The sequence below is a fragment of the Thermobia domestica genome, chromosome 14, assembly GCF_964235325.1.
Source record: "Thermobia domestica chromosome 14, izTheDome1.hap1.1, whole genome shotgun sequence".
Taxonomy (NCBI): domain Eukaryota; kingdom Metazoa; phylum Arthropoda; class Insecta; order Zygentoma; family Lepismatidae; genus Thermobia; species Thermobia domestica.
The window spans coordinates 29,018,712-29,041,757 of record NC_137467.1 but is presented as its reverse complement, the minus strand read 5'-3'; the positions used below and the strand labels follow the sequence as shown (position 1 = coordinate 29,041,757).

General features: G+C 33.4%; 1 protein-coding gene across 1 annotated transcript in view; it reads left to right on the top strand.

The window, feature by feature from the left end:
• Nucleotides 1-23,046, top strand: part of LOC145669602 (uncharacterized) — a 39,265-nt gene that overhangs the window by 12,748 nt on the left and 3,471 nt on the right. Inside the window, exons 2-3 of the mRNA XM_081737826.1 lie at nucleotides 3,199-3,310; nucleotides 6,959-7,030. Coding sequence (XP_081593952.1) covers nucleotides 3,199-3,310; nucleotides 6,959-7,030 — 184 coding nt within the window. The remainder of the gene's footprint in view (nucleotides 1-3,198; nucleotides 3,311-6,958; nucleotides 7,031-23,046) is intronic.

Sequence of the window (23,046 nt, the reverse complement as noted above, 5' to 3'; positions counted from 1 at the left end):
TCGTGAATTCAAGAGGACTTTTTGTCTTCTTTTCATGTCACGAATCACCTCCCAACGTATGTGCACATCTATCTGTTCAGTTCCAATTGCCAGGATTCGATTTTCGATTCCAAGTTGGCACCCCTGTCACTCGTATACGACGTGGAATTCCACACCATGCAAGAGGACTTTTTGTATTCTATTGATGTCACGAATCACCTCCCGAAGTATGTGCACATCTTCCAGGTTCACCCAGTATATATGGAATGCATAGCAAGCTTCGCTTTTATATATGCAATAAAAGAAGATATTGACAAAGAAGTATGTTTCTATATTCTTTGAGCATTATTTATGACTAGAATCTATTTTTTAATGGTATAGAGTATTTAACTTCATTATTTCGAGCTACATTTTAGTGCCTATTTTACTGCCTATTTTTTAAATTTTTAGTGCCTATTTGCCTGCCTATTTTCTAGGTTTTTAGTGCCTAAACATCCGGTCTCTACTTATTACAATTCTGAGTACTTACTTGGCTTCAGAAAAGTCTGGTAAAATATGCTTTTTAAACATTTTTATTTATTTATTTAGGAATTTGTCATGGGGTTCTCGTATCTCTATTTGAAAGAAACGAATTTCTTAATCAATTACATAATTAATTCTGAGAATGAAATTGGTTATATAATGTAATTCATGAATAACTGCAGAACAGATAATAATAATAATAATTTTAGTAGTACAAATATGACTGTTACCGTCAGAATTAGCTACGTTCGTAACATTATTGCCAGCTAGTTACTGCATCGTCGTAAATTCATGTAGTGGGGGCGAATTTCAGAACTAAAGCAGGTGAATGAAAAAGGCACAAGACCTAAACGACACAAGTCCTAAACGGCATAAGACCTAAACGGTACAAGACCTAAAAATCATTTTGCGACACTAGTCCTAAAGGGCACAAGACCTAAAATTTAGATTCAGTGCCTATACTTTTAGGACATGCCGTTTAGGTCTTGTGTCGTTTAGGACTTATGAATGTTAGCCACTGTGAAGTTTTTGAGTTATACTCGCAATTTGCTTTTCGTTGTTCGAGCAATTATATTTGTTTATACGTTAATATCTTAAAATAGAGTTGATATTCTCGAAGTTCTTTCTTTGAAATCGGGAAATTCAGGCTTTGCATACTAAGTCCAGCCATTCTGATTGAGTTTTTTTTTTTTTTTTTTTTTTTTAAGGTTTTTCTTAGTATCACTAGTTAGTTTCCGATATAGTACTCCTTATGATGCAACACTTGGCCAAGTCCCCGCTCTATATTTTATTGGATTAAAAGATCCAATATATTTCACTGAAAAATTTTCTTGTATGCCTTAGGCCTACATCTGAAGAACTACATACAATGTAGCCAAACCCAAACTATCACTTAACTCAGTATGATGTGTGCTTATTCCTTAGAAAATACGAAAACTCAAGTTAGGGCCGTTCAAATATTTTGTGGCCCCTGATCTAGAAACTAATTATTGGCCAAGATCGCAACCTATTGATGCATTTTTTTCGGGGGGGGGGGGTCGTTTCTAAAATTCTTGGGCAAGATTCAATCTTTTGATCCATTTTTTTTAATCATTTCTAAAATTCTTGTCTTTTCCTTGTTAACAGTTTGTTACTCTGTAATGTTCGTTTTTTCAAATACCATAATTGTTGGAACAATTACTGTAGTTTGTTTGAGTTAATGAGTGTTCGAAAACATTTCTTATTCGAGTATTCGAACTTGTATAGATTATTACAATAATACTATTAATAATACTAGTAATAAAAACAAACATACAAGTAAACATATTGTTCAGTGAAGAAACGAGAAGGTTAAGAATACCTAAAATTTGAGATTAAACAATTTATTATTTAAATTAAACCTTATTGGATATTTAATATCGAATTCTCACGAGTAATCGAACTCGAGGTTAGTCTACATACATTGATCATTTGCAACCATAACAGCAACAACAATAATAAAGTTAATTTTGATAAAAATAATTATAAATTCTCCAGCTTCTTTCTCTCTCTCTCTCTCTCTCACTCACTCACTCGCTGTGTGTGTGTGTGTGTGTGTGTGTGTGTGTACATACTTATACAATAAAAAGTAAATCATACTCAGTGGTGTACCAGTAATTTTTATTAAAAATAATTTTTATGAAGTTTTACGTTTTACCAGTTCTTGGTATATTGTATTTAAATGTTTTACTAGCGTTTATACCTATAAGGCCATTTTACACTGAAGAAAATTAATAACGAAGTCCAAGGCTTTATGAATATTAGAGGTATCATCCCGACAATCATTTGTGCAATTAAAATTGCCTGAAAAATCCTCTGCCAGACGCGGCATTCGAACCCAGAATCTTGGAGTCAAGAACGATATCTATGTATACTTGTTCATGTTTTGTTGTTGTTTGTTTTGTTATATTTCTCAGTTAACCAGTCTTATTATATACTTGTGAAAGCGAATCGCAATAGAATCTAGAGAAACATGCTTTTTTTAAAACGGACTTCTCTATTCTTTTCTCAAAATAATGCAAATTCACGTACCTCGAATCAATGATGCCAACCTGAAACAATGTGAAATCCCACGTTGAGAGGCAAAAAATCCCATTTTACGTGTGAATTTTTCACGTTATACTATTTAAAAGTATGCTATAATATTAAAAATTAAATTTCTTTGTGTTAGTCATTTTTCACAATATCTAAATGAATAAGCCGTAAATTTCGATCTTCTCGAAAAATCCCATATATGCTGCTTATTATCTCTTTCCGAGAAAATAAGGTCAAAAACTCCCACGATATGGGATTTTCCCCACCGATTGACATCACTGCCTCGATGAAGAAGCAATGATGCCAGATGCCTCAATTTCTTACAACTGATAGCTTCTGGGTCAGAAAAATCGGTGAAAGAACTGATTGAAAGAAATGAAAAAACGGGGAAGAATAAAATAAGGAAACAGAAATCAAGGAGGGGAAAAACATAATAGCATAAACTGTTTCTGCAGGAGTTTTTAAATGGCTTTATCCATCTACTCACGAATAACATTATATATAGATAAAATTTAGCTTCTGAAATAGGATAACGGTAAGAAATTGTATGCAGTACATAGTACGGAGCGAACAAGATATTGATTTAGCAAAGATATGTATTGTCTAACAGTATTTCTTATTTTTATTTATTTTATTTATTTGTAGGGGCAAACGTGTTAGCAAGGTGAAAACATTACACAAAGCCATAGAATATATCGCATATTTGAAGAATCTTTTACAAGAAGTTGATAGCTTTTCTCATTCTTGTCATCAACAGGTGAGTGTACGTAAGTTAGTTTCTCAACTTTTTTTTAAGGAAAAAAATCTTTAAAGTGATACTAAGTGTATTACAGTAGAGTTGATGGGAATGACGGTTTGGTTAAAAAATAAAACATATTTGATGTACGGTATATTTTTACGAGGCCAATCCGAAAAAAGAAAAAACGCCTTTGGTTGTCAATGACACATACTCACAGATACAGATTTTTTTATTATACATATTAGAAAAGTACAACATTACATTACTTTTCAACATATTCACCATTCACATTGAGGCACTTGTTATAACGTTTTTCAATGTTTGAAATTGCTTCTTTAAAAAAAAAAAAAAAAAAAAAAAAAAACTCCCGCCTGGGAATAAAGCCACCTGTTAACAGCGTTGTGAAGCGCATTGTCATTGTCGAAGCAGTTGGACACAAGTCATAGTTTCATGTGCCTTCTCAAGAAGTGGTTGTCGCTCGGCGCCAAATCTAGGCTATAGGAAGGACGATCAAAAGCATCCCATTGGAACTGATTCAAAAGTTTCTAAAGTACGTTTAGTTGTCTACTTAAAACATGTAACTCCGTTGATTTATGAGATCTTCACTCATCTCATCACTATGTCGTTTGGTCCGTAAACGCCACACAGTTCGCAATGGATCGCAGCTGCCGGAAGTATTTTTGCACTCAGAAATCGTGATACCGCACACACCACATTTGGCAGGTTTTTCTATTGGAATGTTCAGTTTCAATTGTTATAGCAGACGAGTGAACTGCAACTTAAACCTTCTCCTTTCAATGCTCACTGTCTATTGAACTACTGCACACAGCGCCACAGAACTGGCGTCGCTCTTCCCGGCCATTTCTCGCGCATGCGCAGACCGGAGGTTTTTCGAATTACCCTCGTATATATAAAGGCAGGTATCTGTATAATTGGCAAGTATCTCTTGACCTTTACCTTGAATGTTTATAAAAGACATTTTAAGCCACATCAACAAGTTAGAACAATTAAAACAAATTAATCATCCACTTTGTTATCATCATTTGCGTAACTAGAAGTACACGGATGCAAAATTATTACCTGTACTATTGTATAACAATGTCTGAGTTTGACTTTATTTTTTTCCCAGTTTCTTTCTTTCTTTTTAGCCATTTATAAATCTAAAAAAATCTAAAATGAAACAAATGGACTTCCATAAGTAATATTTCCTTGTGAATAGTATATTGGTACATTTCCCACAACCTGTGATTTCTACTTCAAACACTGTCAAAACTCACGTTTCAATAAGATATCATACTGAAAATATAATAATAATAATAATAATAATAATAATAATAATAATAATAATAATAATAATAATAATAATAATAATAATAATAATAATAATAATAATAATAATAATAATATGTAAGCAGCGTCGGACTGGTACATTCACAGGGGCCCTCGGCTACTATCTGTCACGATCTCCTTCAAGGAAACCCTGGTGTCAAGGTATCTATAACATAACACTAATGCCAATGACAAACAATTTTCATGTAATTAAGTGTGAAGTCGGTTAAGATTTTTTTTAAAAAAAGAAAAAAGTTTTATTACATTTTACAAAAAGAAAACCGTGGTACAGCTTTAAACTCTGAATATCATATCTTCATGGCAGTATAGTATTTCGAATTGTTATTCCTATAAAAGAAAGAAAAAAAAATTACAAGGAAAATTTTCATAATTATAACATTTTCTTTGGTGTACATATTTAATGCAATAGTTGTAGTGTACTATGTTTAAAGATAACACAAAATTACAAATTGATAAGTTGAAACTAGTCACACGATCAACATGAATCTAGAAGTGAGGCAGTGTTCGTAGGTTTCCTTAAGAAAATTTCCCTCGATTGACACGAATTTTACCTTTTCTAATCAAATTATCCCTAGTTTGTTGAGTGTGTTCAATTCCTATGACGAAAATCGTGGTAAGATTAATTTAACTATATTAAACGAAATACCAACCAAATTTGTTTTATTCATTTACTTTTTGCTTCTATTTTCTTTTTTCTTGGGGGGCGCGGTGGCTCAGTGGTAGAGCGTTCACCTCTGGTCCTTTAGGTCCCGGGTTCGATCCCAGCCCCCGCCAAGTGAACTTTGTGGTGGACAAACACCGTACTCGTGGGTTTTCTCGGGGTTCTCCCGTTTCCTCCCACTTTCTTCATTCCACCGTTTCACTCATCTCTCATCATCACCGTCTCCTTTAGCCTAACCGGCATAAGCGTGGGACGTAAATCTTAAAGATTTCATTTCATTTCATTTTTTCTTTTTTCTTTTACCTTCACTTTTTCAACAACAAAAAATCACACAATACAAAGGCACCCAACCAACAATGGATATAAATTATGCTACTTTGAACATGCATATACAAACAACACACACACACACACACACACAAACACACCATATGCGGAACTAGGAATTGTATGCTGGAGGGTTAGTGGGGGGGGGGGACAGAATTTTTGGTCGGTCTCGGAGGTCTTGCTAGGTGGCCATTTTATTTTTTCAAAAAGTTGGGGGCATTGTCCCCCAAGCCATCCCGTAACTCCGCCCATGACACACACACACATACAAAACACAAGCTATTGCTATTGTATTGATTCGTTTCTGAAGAACAAAGAAAAAAATTTGAAAACAAAGAAAAGCATTTATATTAATCAATTACAGTCAGTGCGAGAATTTCCCCTGATTTTCAGGTTTTATCGAAAAAAATCATTTTTTGCTAAATTTACCTAGGAATTTCCCTAGATTTAGGAAATTTCCCTCAAACTACGAACACTGAGGTAAGATTGGAAGGAACATAACATTATATTTTCTTCATATAATATAAAGCTTTAAATATTATAACAGTTCGCGGTGGTTTAGTGGTATACCAAAGTTCAACCATCTTTCTTCTGTCCTATCACCGATCGAAAACGAATATGTAGGACATGAGCCGGGTAGTATTTTCAAAATTGTAATACAATAACCAATATCATTTTCCAAACCTTTTCTTATAAATCAGAAAGGCTGCGCAATTTATGACGTCAGAATTGTTGGAGATCAAAATTTATACACTATCATGAAAACAATAATTCGTGTAACAGCGTTTTGCATAAACTATCTTGCTCAACTTTTAGAGTTTTGATTTTCCTCACTCTCTTTGTTATAAAATAAAAGTCAACAATACAACTAACAAGTGCGCTGTGCTTAGTCAAAAGCTTTAAACATATCAATAATTAATGTAAATATCATAAATAGAAATGCATGTAAGTATGTAATGCAGCCTATGAAAAGAGACTTAAAAGTAAGATACAGTATATTATTATTATTATTATTATTATTATTATTATTATTATTATTATTATTATTATTATTATTATTATTATTATTATTATTATTATTATTATTATTAATCGCCGGACAAGATACATAGTGATTAATAGCCGGCAATATTCAGAGAAGGGAAGAAACCTACATTTTTTGTCTGGTCTCGTTTACGACGAGACTTCAGATATCTTTGCGATATGAGATCGCGCTTTAAATTTTATGTCCATAATATAAGAAAATCTTATTACGAAATTATAGAACCAAGTGAATGGGAACAAGGATTACAGGAGCATGTTTTATTTTACATAATGTTTTCTTACAGGTCAGCCGTGTGGATCCAAGTTTAAACAAAGAAAATAGCGAGGGAAATATTCAATGGACAACATCAGAATCCGTAAGTATTGATATTAGATACTGTAGTAGAATAGTAGATCTTCACGCCAAGAAAAAAACTGTCTATGTTGACTTTGTTGCATTATATGCTCAAAATATAGTTTTGCTATAATCAATGAAAGACGAATTTTTCTCGCTTACAATAAAATTAAGTGGATTTGTGACATGGATCGTGAGCATCTTTGCAGAACTTGACGGAAAATATCCTCCAAATTGCCCACGAAAACAGAAGTACAGTACTTTCTCATATTCGAGACAAGACAAAGTACCTGACAATTCCCGTCTTGTTTACGAGAAATTTCACGAGTCTTGAGGGCAACTAGTTCACCCAAGTCTTACATAGATCTCAAATGCTGTTCTAGTGTTACAAGACTCATACTATAAAAGCTATAAATTGATAAAGGGATTGTAAGAACACAACGAAGAGCATTTAACAACGTTTAAAGATAAGTAAATCATTATACAATATAACCCTGCTCCAATAATAAACATGGTTTAAATATTGTTATACCACTTTTTAAACATAAATTGAGAGCTGAGAAAATTTTCGAAACGAAGCAAGCTTTCCTAGAATCAAAACGAGACAAAATTTCTACAAAATTGATGAGACAGGACGAGAGAACCTTTCTCGTCCCGTGGGAACACTAGCCAAAATGTGAATCTAATGTAACAAATCCTCCGAGACTTTGAAACCGATAAACACAAAATTATGTTCTTTTAATAATTTATTTTTGAAGTTTATATGAACTGACCCTATACAGGGTGGGTCATAAATCGCTTGAGACTATCCTACTAGTTATTCAGTTCTCAATTGACTAGAGTAGCAGTAGCTATTAACGTAAACAATACGTTATGGTGTGGTTTGTGACGATACGTTGTAATAAGTGACTTTACTAAGGATTTATATCTTGTTATATTTGAATTGGGTAAGTTCACAATGACTAGAAAGTTATCAAAAGATGAACATGTGTTCGTACTTCAAAACTGATTGTTACAAGGTCCCCAATCAGCCACAGAAATTAAGAGGCATAAATATGTTAGGGCGCGCAAGTCTTTAAAAGATTTAAGCCGCTCTATATCTATAATCACTGAGATATTGTACGCGTGGTAACCATAATTTTAATTATATAGAGCTTTTCTATTTCTATAGATGTCTTCTGGCGCTGTTATAGATGTGTGCTTTCCCATACCTCCCTCGAAAGAGGAGGGACAAGTTGCTGCAGTCGAGATCTTTCAATTGTTGGATGCGGAAGTGTTACCACTATGCATTATTTCACGGATTTCGCTGTGCTCTGTCTTGTTCGCCACTCTAAGTAACCTACAATCTTCATTCGTTTAGACCAAACGACTGAATGACAAATTGGCAGCACAGCTGAGGTCATTAACTTCTTTTCCCTAAGCAAAAGGACAGTATCCTCCATCAGAGGATGTCGGGGGTGGGTCCGAAGAATGTTTCGCATATTTTTTGATGACACACCTCAAATAGACAGGCTCTACCTTTACCCAGGCTACCTATTATTACTATTACTACTACTACTACTACTAAATAATAATAATAATAATAATAATAATAATAATAATAATAATAATAATAATTCCTTACAAAAAGAAACACTCCTGTCATGCGTAGATTCCTGAGAGACTTCCTGTAATGAAATTCTATTTATTGAAGTATATTGTGTGTATTTCAGGATTTTAGTAGCGCAATGAAACCATTAATTTTCTTTATCAATCTTTAAAGTTTTTTTTTCTTTTTTCAAGATTTCTTTCATCCCAAGTATCAATTTACTGTTCTATCCTTAATCTGGGCAAGGTAACTGTAAGAGACTCTTAATACGAACTAATTGTGTGGCTTATGGAACCCGAACGTTCAATCTCGCATTCATAAAAGCTCTCCATTGACTTCCATCGTTAGACAACTAGATCCAGTTTCTACTTTGTATTCTTATTTCTGCGAGATGCATCTTAATATTGTCTTCCTATCTGCTTCTAGGTTTTTCTAATGGAAGTTTTCCGATTAGCTTTCCAGTCAAAACTTTGAAAACGTTACTACTTCTATTCTTGCTACATGATCTGCCCACCTTAGTCTCCTAGACTTGATAACCCTACCAATATTTGGTAAACCATATAAATTATACAATTCCTCGTTATGAAGTTTCCGCCATTCTCCATTCCCGTCCCTCTTGGATCCAAATATTAGACTTAGGATTTTATTCTCAAATACTTTCAATCTGAGTTCCTTATAGCGTATTCAAGAATTAGAATTAAATAAGGGACATAATGCATCTCCTTGTTTCAGGCCGTTCTCGATGAAAGCTTGTGGACAAGTATTTCCCTATTTGGACTTTGCTTTGGGATTAATTTAAACAAATCTCAATTAATCTAGTTTTTTCGGTATTCCAAATTCAATAAGAATACTGTACAATGTTTTCCTCCTAATCGAGTCGTAGGGCTTTCTGAAATCAATAAATAATTGATATAGTGGAGTACTATGTTCCCACTTCTTTTCTAATATATAATGAATGGAATTCTTTGTACACTGTAAAAACTTTCGAATTTGATAAATTATCATAGTAGTTAGGGGTGGTTACTTCTAGCGCATTTCCTCCTCCCGCCCTAACTAACAAAAACTATGAAGCCGCCACTGTGCACTTTAACACAGAGGGATACCCCAAAGTGAGATTGAATATGCTTTTATGACATTTAAAATCATAAAAACTTACATCTAAAAACTTACAATCTATAATCTTACATCTAAAACTACAACTCTTCTAACTTATAATGACCCCATGGTAGGGTATTGATTCCATCCTTTAAAACACATCTCTTATCATCTACACAACTTAAAGCTAACTTATTTACTTCTATACTGTACAAATCGTGCTTATAACTTCTAATCAAATTCATCTTCTTATAATATTCTTTTTGGCTAATCAAACAGTCCTTATATTCGTTAAATGAAAGTTCTTTATACACAACACACTTCTTAACACCTTTAGCTTTCTTACAACACTTTTCTTTATCGAACTTACCTTTAAAGTCTTTATCTGTTAAATCTATTTGAGGTGCTTTTATACTGTACATCTTACTTCTTAAACCCACAAACTCTTCTATGATTGCACCTTTAATTTCATCCTTCATCTTACCAAGTATTTTCTTATTGATTTGTGGTATCCTATATTTGTTATCTTTAGGGTAATCACTCGTATCGAAGTAATCAATGTAATTTTTCATGTCTTTGTACACATCTTCTGTTTGAATATGGTATATACACTCTGTAAAGAAAAAATAGCGACACCTCAATTCTCAAACTAACTTACACAGAAAACCATAGTTGCAGCCCATTAGAAGAGGAATAGAAGGAAATGAAGAGTGGGATAATTCATTTGCGTTATCTGTGACACCTGTGGTGTAGGACATCGCTTGTCAATTGTTTGTGTATCAGTAGTATTTTCGATAGATGGCACTGAGTGCGTCTCGTAAATTATTGTAGTAAGAATTCTGTATTGAATTTGTGATGTGTAGGCTGAGGTAAATAGCATTTTATGATTGTTCTTTGCTTTCTCATTGTTTGGACAGTGTGTCAAGTGGTGCAGTGTTGTTTGTATGTGATATTGTTGCTACATGTGGACTGTAAACAAATAAGATGGGTAAGAAATGTGAGTTGTGGCAAATCTCTAAAGAAATAGATGGAATTCTGAAAATCCTTCATTCTACGGCAGGAAGAGTAATTCAGAAGTGGAAACAGCATAACAAATCGTCCCTTCGTCAACAGTGTGAAAGAAAAAAACAAAGCATCACCCAGAGCAGACTGCTAAATAAAATCAATTGCACCGCAGATTTAATGAGTGATTTCCCCAAAAATCGCTTTTGTAGTTTGACATGATCTTGGAACTGCAGTTACTTGTACAACTGTATTGTCTTGACTGTATGAAGAGGATATTATAAAGAAAAACCGCGTAGAAAGTCGAAACTGACAAAACACAGAGGACTTCAACATGTAGTTTTGTGAGTCGATATGCAACTTGGACTTATGACAACTGAAAGCATGTCGTTTTCTTCATTGAAAAGAAGTTTAGAATAGTGGGAAACGATAGTGGTGTGAAGTTGTGGATACGAACAAGCAAGGAACTTGACAAGGATTTTGTTTAAGAGATTCAAATATTCAGTTACTGAGTGATGATATGGGCATGGTTCACCGTTAAAGACGTCAGAACGACGGATATATGTGAAGGATCGTTTGATGCACGAAAATATCTTCAAATTCTGGTACGTAAAGTTCTTACAACAGCTAAAGATGACTTTTCTGAAGAAAATATGGACTACTTCCTTTCCCAGGACGATAATGCTTCATGTCACCGAGCCAAAATTGTTAATACGTGGTTCAAGAATATGACTATTTAGAGACTCGTGTGGCCTACAAACTCACCCGACATGAATCCAGTTGAAAATTTGTGGATCAATAGGAGTAGAAATTTCAATAGACAACTATCTCAAATAGAATGGAATTCAAGGAACAGATAATGCGGGTGTTATTCCGTGATATCGAGGTTGCATTTTGCAATAGCTTTGTTACCAATGCGGGAAGCCCATGGTGCACATACAAAATACTAGTTTGGTGTATCGTACTTCTCGATGTTTGCACACAATATGTCTTACCCTAAAGAAATTCCATTTCTTGTTTTCTGCTATTGTTGTTGATCTTTTTCAGTTCTATGAATTACTCTTCCTACAAACGATTTTGCTCAAAACACACATAGATACTTATATATGCATATAAATTCACTAAATTCATGTCAAAAGCCTGAAATTCTGGCGCAAGTATTAAGAATAAACTGCTCATTAGGAATCTGCATTGTAATATTGTCAGGAATTCATGTAAAAATTCATATTGATTAAAGTATGTTGAGAAAACCATATTAGAGCAAGTGTCGCTATTTTTTCTTTACAGAGTGTATAACTATCGGTATCTGTATAACATACTTCTATTTTGTCTTGATATTTTGGTTTCATCACATTATAATGAAAATCGTACATTAAATATTTTGACAAATCTAGAATTGACATACCAACATAAATCGGTTTGTTAAATTGCACTTTGACCTTGTTCATATGAACTGCTACTAAATTTTCCGTAAAAACTGTAGTACTCTTATAATTCGGTTTTGCTACAAGTTTCTCGTATTTTTTCTCATCACTTACAAGTTTGGTATTAACTCTCTTTCTAATATTCTCCATAGTCTTTCCATGGCTCGTTATCCGGATAACATTCTTTACAACCCATAACTTTATGTAACAAACATTCAAAATCAGCATAAATCACAAATGGCATTTTCATTATGTATTGGTAGTTTTTAAATTCAACACATTTACCTTCTTCAGGCATTATTATTTTTACTGGCTCATTTAACGAACAATCTTGCTCATGTTTATTTAAAGCGTTTTGAGAGTAAAAGTATAACAAACATCTATCACATAAATATTTTCGAGCTCTCTTTTTAGTTAACTGTGTACATACTAGTCTGCTTAAATCTTTAATCCAACAATAGTGTGTTTTAACTTGGTCTTCATTTTGTTCTTTTACATATAATAAATTGACATGATTTTCTTGCTTGTTTTGTGTGTGATGTAGTATATAGATTGAATAGTCTTTATCATATGCATAAACATTTATAGAAATATTAAGTAATTTTTCAGCTCTTGGAATATCGCATAGTTTTACAGGAAAATGAATATTTTTTAATTTTTCTTGTAAGTATTTGACGGCTTGCTTGTACTTGGAAGGTCGTTGTGGATCTTTATTAACTGGGTATAGTGCAGAACAAATTGAATATAAGAAACATTTCTCATCTTCATTCTTTACATTAATTACTGCCTTTTTGTTTCGAATTTGTTTAGGTAATTCTATATATGTTGATCCTCTATATGGTGTATATTTGGCGATTGCTAGTTGTAAAAAGTTAATGTTTATAAGAGCCCAACCAGAACCTCTGGCTTGGAACTCATCCATTCTTGTTCTTAATCTTTGTTTCATCTTAGTTATTTCTTCCTTTAGATTACTTGATCGGTATATTTCCTGGTTTTCAGTGTTAAAATAGAAGTTTTGAGTTTCTTCACCTTTTTTATATGTACAACTTATATAAAGATTAGCTTTTAATGAACTATGTTTACTTAAGCTAATTTGTAATCTGTTTGATATGGCTTTAGATGTTGCAGTAATATATTGTTCAAGTGGATCTTGTGGTTTGTAATCTGTTGTAAATCTCCATGTTTCTAATCTTGATTTTAATGCAATGTTCTGGCGTTTTACATCGATTGGTTGTGGTTCAACTTTGATTCTTGGTTCTTCAAATACTTCTTGTTTAAAGGGGAATATATTTCTAATCTGCCTTCTGCTTTGTTCATCGTCATATTGTTTAAGGTCTATCAGTTCTGCTTTTCTTAATCGGGAATATCTTCTGATTCCCCTCTCTTTACATTGTCGTCTTAACTCTACTACGGTAAATCTACTATAATTACTCATCTTATTTATTATATAGAAAATCTTCAATTTTTATCTTCACCGGATTATTTCAGTTCATTTTCATTTGTCCTAGTACAACGCTTAACATTGTACACCCCTGCCATTGTCTACATATTACGCGTTGTATTAGAACACGGCTTTCATGGGAATAACCCATCAAAGTCACATATACACATTAAAATTAAATCATTTTTGTAAACTTACTCATCATCATCATAATCATCACTACCATATTTATATTCATCATCACTACTCAAATCAGATGTTTTTTGTTGCATTATTAATAATTCTTTTTCCTTTAACAGTATTTGCTTCTCTAGTAGTGCTGCTAAAAGTTTAAGATCTTCATGAATAAGGCTAAGTCTATCATGTAATAAATCAAATTCTTTCTCCATATTTATTATATACAAACCAACAAAAATGAAATAAATTTTAAAAATCTAAGAATAAAAAAGAACATGACTACTGCTAAGGAAATATTATCTTACAAACCTGTATTTGATTGTGTATGTAAATATTCAGATATTGGTGGTTATAATGATGAAGACAAAATAAATTTTAGCGTGTCCATAGGTATGTTAGATCATTTGTTCAAGAAAGCCACTAAAGAAAACAACTCATTTCTTATACAAAACATTCTCTATGCGAACGTTATGAACTTGTCTGATGAAATATTAGATTCACTGACTGATGAACAATGGCTATCTATAGGCTATGATGATTATGAGGAGGAATATAACTATGATCACATTACAGAAGACTTCATACGCAAATATCAGGAGAAAGTTAATTTGATTGAAATATGTTTATGGAAAAAGTTATCGGAAGAGTTTATAAGAGAATTTGCAGATAAAGTTGATTGGGAGATTATTTCAGGAAGCCAAGACTTATCAGAAAACTTTATAAGAGAATTTGCAGATAGAGTTGATTGGAAAGAAGTATCGTATAATCAAAAGCTATATGAAGAATTTATTAATGAGTTTATAGATAAAGTTGATTTTCATGCTATATCTTATAAAAACAAACTCTCTGAAGCCTTTATACGAAAACATGCAGATAGAGTTCATTGGTGGTGCTTATCTGGAACTCATCAATTATCAGAAAACCTTATAAGAGATTACGCTGACAAAGTAGATTGGGAAATGATTTCAATGTCTCAAAATTTAACAGAAGGATTTATTGAGGAGTTTAAAGACAAAGTTCATTGGCAAAACATTTCAATTTATCAAGACCTCTCTGTAGATTTTATATATATATTTAGACATTACGTAGATTGGAGAGCCATAATAAGAAAATATCATAATAATCCTGATTTAGGTAGTATATTGAATTTAGCATTCGGTGTTATAACAGATGGTTTGTTTAATGTTTAACACTTAAATTGTACTTTGATGGGTTAACCCATAAAAGCAATAGCATATTTAGTTTCTCGTTTTTTATACTTAAATGTCTCTTAACTGAATAAACCTGTCAACAAGATCTATATCACTTAAATCTGTGTTCATATGCGAACCGTGCCAAGTTATCTTAACATCATATCTTTCTTTAGCTCTGTTGTATAAGTTGACAGAGTTTGGATCGTCGACGTTAAGCAGAATACTCATACTTGGATACTTAAGTTTGAGTTGTTTAATCCTACTTTCACAATTGCATGTTTGTACTCTTCCAACCCAATACTTATATCGTTCTATTCTTTCTTTTTGATCTCGTTCTTCTTCGTCATAGTAAAAGAGTATATTTTCAAGTTGTTCTTTAGTAAGGTTTTTCTTGATAATGAATAGCCTATGTATCTTTCCTGGATCTTCTGTATATGGGGCTGCAACTGTTTTAAGATAATCAACTTTGCTTTCTAGTTCTTGATTGTGCAATCGTAATTGCTCCATTTGTTGTTCTATCTCTTCTACTCTTGTTTGAAGCTGATCGTTGCTAGTAAGGTATAGCTGTTGAAAGTCTTTAACGAAGTAGTTAATAATGATTTGATTACATTTAAGATAAAACTCTGGAGATAACCACCGTGATATATCTAGAATCAATTCTTTACAAACATATGTTCCTCTTATTTCATTCCATGCTTCACCTTTACCTCCTGCTACTTTTTTGATAATTTCTACAGCTGGAATTCCAGCGCTGGAAATGTATGCTATTAGTTCTTTAGAATCTTTATTTTGAAACCAATTTTTAAACTCTTTACCACCATCTTGACACAACTTGGTAGCATTGAAGTATCCTGTACTCTTATCTATAATCAACTTGAAATCACCAAAAATACCATACCAGTAATCATCTTTAATCTGTTCGTAGCAAATATCATTTAGACTAAGTGAACTATCCATACTACTCATATTTATTATTTAAAAATAATTATTTATTTCATTTTTGATTAGCTTTTATGGCTATTATTCCATAAAAGACAAACATTTATATTTACATTACAATCGTAGCCGGCGCCAGATATCCCGCACCGGCTTTGATTTATGTAAGAGACCAACTCTATGCTATGTTTGCTACATTTCCAATCTCTGAACCTTTTACCAGCACTCTGACACAACTTGGTAGCGTTAAAGTATCCAGTGTTCTTATCTATAATCAATTTAAAATCTCCAAACAGACCATACCAATAGTTATCTTTAATCTGTTCATAACAAATATCGTTTAAGCTAAGTGAACTATCCATAGCACTCATATTTATTATATAGAAAATTTTTATTTTTAACTTCATTTTCGTTACCAGCTAGTCTTACTGTGTAAAACGAGTTTCTAAAATTCCTAGCTTCGGAGGAACTTATTTCCCCATGTGCAAGATCCCACACAGCGAAACCAAACTTCTTTATACAAACACAAAACAAAAGAAGCAAGCAGATGGTACTAAATTTCAGAAAATTTTTAGCCCCTCTGTATTCGGAGGTCCAAAATGTCAAGTATTTTCTCGCTGAAAATTGTATGAGGTTGTATGTTTGAAAGAGGTCCAGTGCTGGTGGCCCCCTTGTAACCTTAATTATCAGATAATAATCTATCATACAAGCGATTTATACTGTTAATCAATTCTTCTTCTGATAGTGATGTCCAAAACTCATTACCCTTACCTTTTTACACCTATTCATCTTTTAACTCCAATCCTTTTAATTTTTCGATTACTTCATCATCTCGAATTTCTTCTATAACTTCTTTGATCGTGTTGAGTTCACACTTGAAAAATTCGCCTTTATATTTAAATTCATCTAATTGTTCATGCACAAGTGACTCTAACTTTTTAGCATCATTTGTCTTGTAGGTTTCTTCATAATAAAATAATTCAAAGTCAAGTCTAAACTCATTAAACTGACCTAGGCGTTGTTCAAGGTTTTTTGTATAACCCACTTTATATATATTCTTCTCTTGGTGCTGTTTGGTAGTTGCTATATAAACAAAACCTGACTTATCATTATCTTTTTTCAATTGAGACCATCTTTTTATTTCTTGGAACAAGTCCGGATGAACATATGTACCTGTGATTATCCTTTGTCTTCCTCCTAAAATCATGTAATATATTTTTTTAGACTGATACTTTTCTTCTAATTTTTTTATCAATTCCTTTGATTCTTTGTTCCTTAACCAGTGATCAAACCTTTTACCACCACTCTGACACAGTTTAGTAGCGTTAAAATATCCAGTGCTCTTATCTATAATCAACTTGAAATCACCAAAAATACCATACCAATAATTACCTTTCATCTGTTCATAGCAAATATCATTTAAACTAAGACAATTATCCATAGTGCTCATATTTATTATATAAAAATGTTGATTTAATCATTTTCGGAGTTTTTATCCACACAAATAAATTCTCATTCACCATCTTGTCATATCAAGTATAGTTTTGCTGGCTTAGATGTAAGCCAGCTAATTTTTTGAAAGATTTGATCGGCCCTTGAAATATAATCTATTAGTTCTTTTGATTCTTTATTTCTCAACAGTTATCAAGCCTTTCTCCACCTTTTGATTGTGTACATAGAGCGGTTGGTAGAATCGTTCCCATCGTCTTTTTTGATAATTTCATCTCCTATAATACCAGCGCTGAAAATATATGCTATGAGGGGTAACGTTTCGTTACCCCCTTATCTCGTTCAAACTATCCTTTTATGGCTATTATTCCATAAAAGACAACATTTATATTTACACTACAACATTACTCTTATCTACCCAACTATTATGCGAATCATCAAACCCTAGCCATTTAACATATACTCTATCACCTTTCTTTCTCAACACCTTTTCCACCAAGTATTCATCTTTATGCTTCGTCTTTAATAGTTCTGGTTCGTAAAATCTACCTTGCACATCCTCTTTTTCTAAATCTTTAATTCTATATGTAGGTGGATTGGATGGAATAACTTCACTAATAACAAATACTTCTGTTGACCAATTAGGTGTATATCCTTTCTCAAATAACCCTTTCGACTTACTTATACGAACATGATCATCTAACTTGTATTTGAGCTTAACACGCTTATATTCTTTTTGATACACTTTCTCCAATATTGTTTGCTCATTCTTCTTATTAACTTCTATAGGCTTTAAACCAATTGTTCTATGAATTTGATGATTATACTCTTTAACTAGTGTTGGTAATATCTCTATCCATTTGTAATTCCCTTGTGTTGTGAACCTTTTCCACATGTTTTGTTTAAGTGTTCGATTAAATCTCTCAACAACAGAAGCTTTCTTACCACTATAGGTTGAGTAGTGATTAATCTTATTTTCATCCATCAACTTCTAACAACAATAACGATGTCTTGTACAAATGGACTGGATCAGGGGCAGCGCCTCATGATGGAAAAATAACAATAAAAAGTATGGAGATAAGAATGCCTATTGTTGAATACGAATCTAATTATGAAAACAAGTTAAAGTTGAATATTCTTAAAGAACCTAAAATAATGTTTTCATTCCATACTTATCAATGTGTTCAAAAGACTGTTGTAGGTTCTTTCTTAGAGTTTGATGTTACTACTCAATTTAATTCTAGACAATTTGATATGCCTAATTTCGTAGTTGTAATGTTTCAAACTGATAGAAGTGGCAAACAAACAGCAGATGCAAGTAAGTTTGATCATTGTAAGGTAAAGAATATCTATCTTAAAAATGGGAGGAATGAGGTATTTCCAAAAGAATCAAGAAACTTAGATATTGCTAACAAGGATTATTTTAAGATGTACGAAGATTATACTGCGTTTAAGAGAATAACATGTGGCAACACCGAAATGTACTATGATCCTAAAGAGTTTATAGATAACAGACCAATGTATGTGATTAATTGTAGTAAGAGGAAGAATGTATCGGTAAATGAGAGAACAAACATAAAGATTGTTGTAGACTTTGCAGAAGCTGTGGCTGCTAATACTATATGTTACGCGATTTTAATTGGGCGAAAGAACTTTACATATGATCCCAAGAATGAGAAAGTAGTAGAAGAGTTTTAGATAGTTAACAAAATATCAACGGACATATAGAGATTTTAAGGGTGAGCGTTTTGCTCACCCCACGGTTCAAGAATCTAAGGTCCAGTATTACTGACCCTTTATCAGTTAGCCATATGCGACCATGTAAGAGAAAAATATCAAAAAACAGTATTCGACTTTAAAGGGTATTGAAAAGATACCCTTGCATCCTCAAACTGTTTTCATTAACGATTGTTTTATGGGTTTTTCCATAAAACGAAATTGATAAAAATGATTAAATATTTTTTGGTGAAGATAAAAATTGAAAAGTGTTCATTGATTTTCTATATAATAAATACGATGGCAAAACACGTTGATTTTTTAAACAAGCTTGGAAGTCTTGAACAAAAACAGGTTATTGGATTAAGAGAATTAGAATTAAATACGGAATATAAAATTGTAAAAATGGAAAAGATTAAAACTAAGTTTGGAAAGAGCATTTTGGTCGAGTGTGAGAAGTTCAAGGTTTTTCTTCCACCTAGATTTACAAAACACTTAACAGATAAAATGATTGATGAGATCGTTAAAGATGGATTAAAATTCAAATATACTGGTCTAAAAGGTAACTATCCAACTGTTGAGTTCTGTATGTAAATTTCAAATGAGGATTGGTTTTGTGAATTCAAAAAATAACAAAAATGAACAGAAATATTTTGTCAGAAGTAAAAAATGGAGTGATTAGAATGGACCCCCAAAAGAAGTTTATACTTACTAACAATTTCAATGTAATTGTGAAAAATGTGCAAACCGAAGTTCAAGTTGTTTTTGATATTAACGGCTGTCTATTCAGCTTGAATTATGATCAGTGGACAGAGTTTAAGAAGTCATTGTTTCCCATAGAGAACGAGGTTAGCAGAAGATTTCATTATCAGTATCCGAACTTGTAATTTTGAGTATGTTCTAAGTGTTTTATGGTTATAAAGCCATAAAACTGAGATCTTTAAACATACACAATGCATAAGGAGAAGCAGTACTTTTGAATGTCATTCGAATTTTAAATATCCATACATAAATAAGAGATTTATTTGAGTTTTTAAATAATATCCTTAAAGTTATGCAACCTACAATACATTCAAAAAAATTAAATTTATTTCTCTATTGATTGACGTTTGAATTTTGAAAATCGGTTAATATTTGACGATGTTATAGCCAATTCTAAATTTCGGGAATTTTTACGGGTTTATTTTTGAGTTTTCGGGAAAATGTTATTCTTTAAAAAAGTCTTAGAATTTTGTGTAGATTATGCTCGTATTTTTTATTTTTGCAGTGTTGGAAACTTAGGACCAAATTTGTTACTAGACTTAGTGATTTTTTAATTTTATAGGTTGGCAACACTTATGGGTCAGCCAAACACTAATTGCCAAAAATTAAATATCAACCCTCTATCTCTTATAGGAACCAAGATATCCACAATTTTCTTATTTTTCGTTTTAAATTTGCCGGGCAGGTGAACATATTCAAGCAGTTACTCACCTACTCAATAGATGGCGTTACATACCATTTAGTTTATCACTTTGCTAATAGATGGCGTTACTTGTAGAAGTATTTGTTCATATAAGGACCGATTTTCTCCTATATACAGCGTTAACCCGTAGCTCAGTTGGTTAGCGCGCAGTTCCATAAAGCTTGTGGTTCGTAAACTGATAACGTAGGTTCGAATCCTCGCCATGGAATTGCAAATTTATATCTGCGGCCGGGGTATAAATTTGTAATTTCTCAAGGAACTGTAAAGTGAACTGAGCTATACTGCTGTCTTTCATCACAGATGGTTACAGTGTCCTCACCTCTGACTCATGTGTGGATATGGCTGGGCGTCTCTGTTACTTGGGACAGCAAAAGGTGGGGAAGGAAGGGGGAAGGAAGGGGAACCTGGCGCCAGGGATGGGATGGGATGGATGCAATAAGATTTTGAGCTGTGTGGGTGAATGTTGTGACTCGTATTCAGATAGGTAGCTATACTGAGGCTGGGTGGAAAGCCACAAGTTCGCTTACAGACCTCAAAGGAAGGAAGGAAGGAAAGAAAGAAGAAAGGCACATAGAAATTGAACAAAAAATCCTAGGATCTATCTGGGGGAAAACAACAACATCAGCGCTGACCTCTCAGATGGATCCTAGGATTTCTGCGACGGCAGTTTTGCTGAAATAAACTCTGTTTTTTTAAACATATTTATTTAACCTACTTCTTATGATCTCGTGTTGTGATGTTCCAATGTTAGTACTGGAATCGTTCAAAATGAATCAGTGACAGATCACCTGTTCCGAAGCTATATGTATTCCTTCTTATTGAGTTAATATATTTTGTGTAGGATTCCATTGTAAGTTTTTAGATGTAAGTTTTTATGATTTTAAATGTCATAAAAGCATATTCAATCTCACTTTGGGGTATCCCTCTGTGTTAAAGTGCACAGTGGCGGCTTCATAGTTTTTGTTAGTTAGGAGTGGGAGGAGGAAATGCGCTAGAAGTAACCACCCCTAACTACTTATCATCCAGCAACATTAGTAATGTTGTATGTCCTTCTGTGCTTAAAATACATAATTTGTGCATTGAAAACGAAGGACACTATGAAACTTGATTCAGGTAACTTAACTTAATGTTATGATATACTCGTAACTTCAAATATTTTCATAGTTTTGTACTTGATAAATGGATTGAAGACCTAGGGGGAAATTAATGATAACCCTCAAAATCGTGAAAAATAAGTGAAACAGCCAGCCAAGTAGCCAAGGGGTGGTCCGGACCCCCCCCCCCCCTTCGGAACAAGAAATGAAAAAAATAAGGAAGGATGAAACAAAAACAAACGAGAAAAGATCAGCGTTATAAGAATAAAGTTATAGTAAGCGTTTGGTTACTCTTTCTTATGAGAAGCTTTGTATGGAGAAAACGGGAAGGTCAAGTTGAAAATGGATATTATTGGAACGGAGCATTCCGAATTTCATCTAGCTCCATGCTAATCCTATGGACTACAAATGGCGATCGATAAATGGGTTCCATCAGATATACTCTCAGGTAGAACTTAAGAAATGCCCACAATCACCAATAATATGAACCTGACAACATAGATTCCAGTTACACTTGTTAAAGAAATTTTCAATTTTGCGACAACACTATACTACGGCCGCTGTATCTCTGGCTCTGACAGCTATGCGAAAAAGAAAGCGAGGGTTGATACTACATTGACACACCCCCATAAGGACCAATGAGTGACCGAGCTGTCACCGCTCTGACATGGAAACAAGTCGTTGTTGCCGCTTCGTGTTCTCCCTTTTGTTTGTGCATAGTTGAGTGAAAAGTGCTTTGAGATTGTGTTTGGTTATTGCGACTTTGTGTTTTTCTTTTCTTTTTGTGTGTTTGGGTGTGTTGTTAAGAATATTGTAATTACATAGTGACAATGGCTAGTTCTTCAGAACCGAAGGCAAAAAAAATAGGTGTGTATAAAGGACAAAGCCGAGAATTGATATACAGACTTCGTGAATATTTCGAGAAAGAGCGCGATAATGGTGGCCCTCTTCTCCCTGTCACGAGGGTGGTGGACAGAGTGGCTGACGCCCTTCGTGTGGGAAAGTCTACTGTTAAGAACATAACAAAAGAAAAATGTCCCGAAGAACTGAATTCTCCCTCGGCAGTTTTGGTTACTCCAGGCAAAAAAAAGAAATCGGCCCAATGTTAAAACGTCTCTAGATCGTTTCCAGAATGACGCAATAAGGCAACACATTTATCAATATTATATAAGAAAAGAATTCCCGACTCGCGGTAAGCTTCTGAAGTCCTTGAAAGAAGCAGGGCTTTTCGAGGGAGGGAAAACAAGCTTGAGTGTTATGTTAAGGCAAATTGGTTTTAGGTGGAAGAAATTCTCTGGAAGAAAAGTTCTTATGGAAACAAGCGATATTGTTGCGGCTCGATGCAAATTTCTGAGAGTGATGATGAAAATGAACCCGGAAACCTTAGTGTGGTTGGACGAAACATGGGTGAACGCAGGACACACGAGAAGCAGTGCGTGGACAGACGACACATCCGAA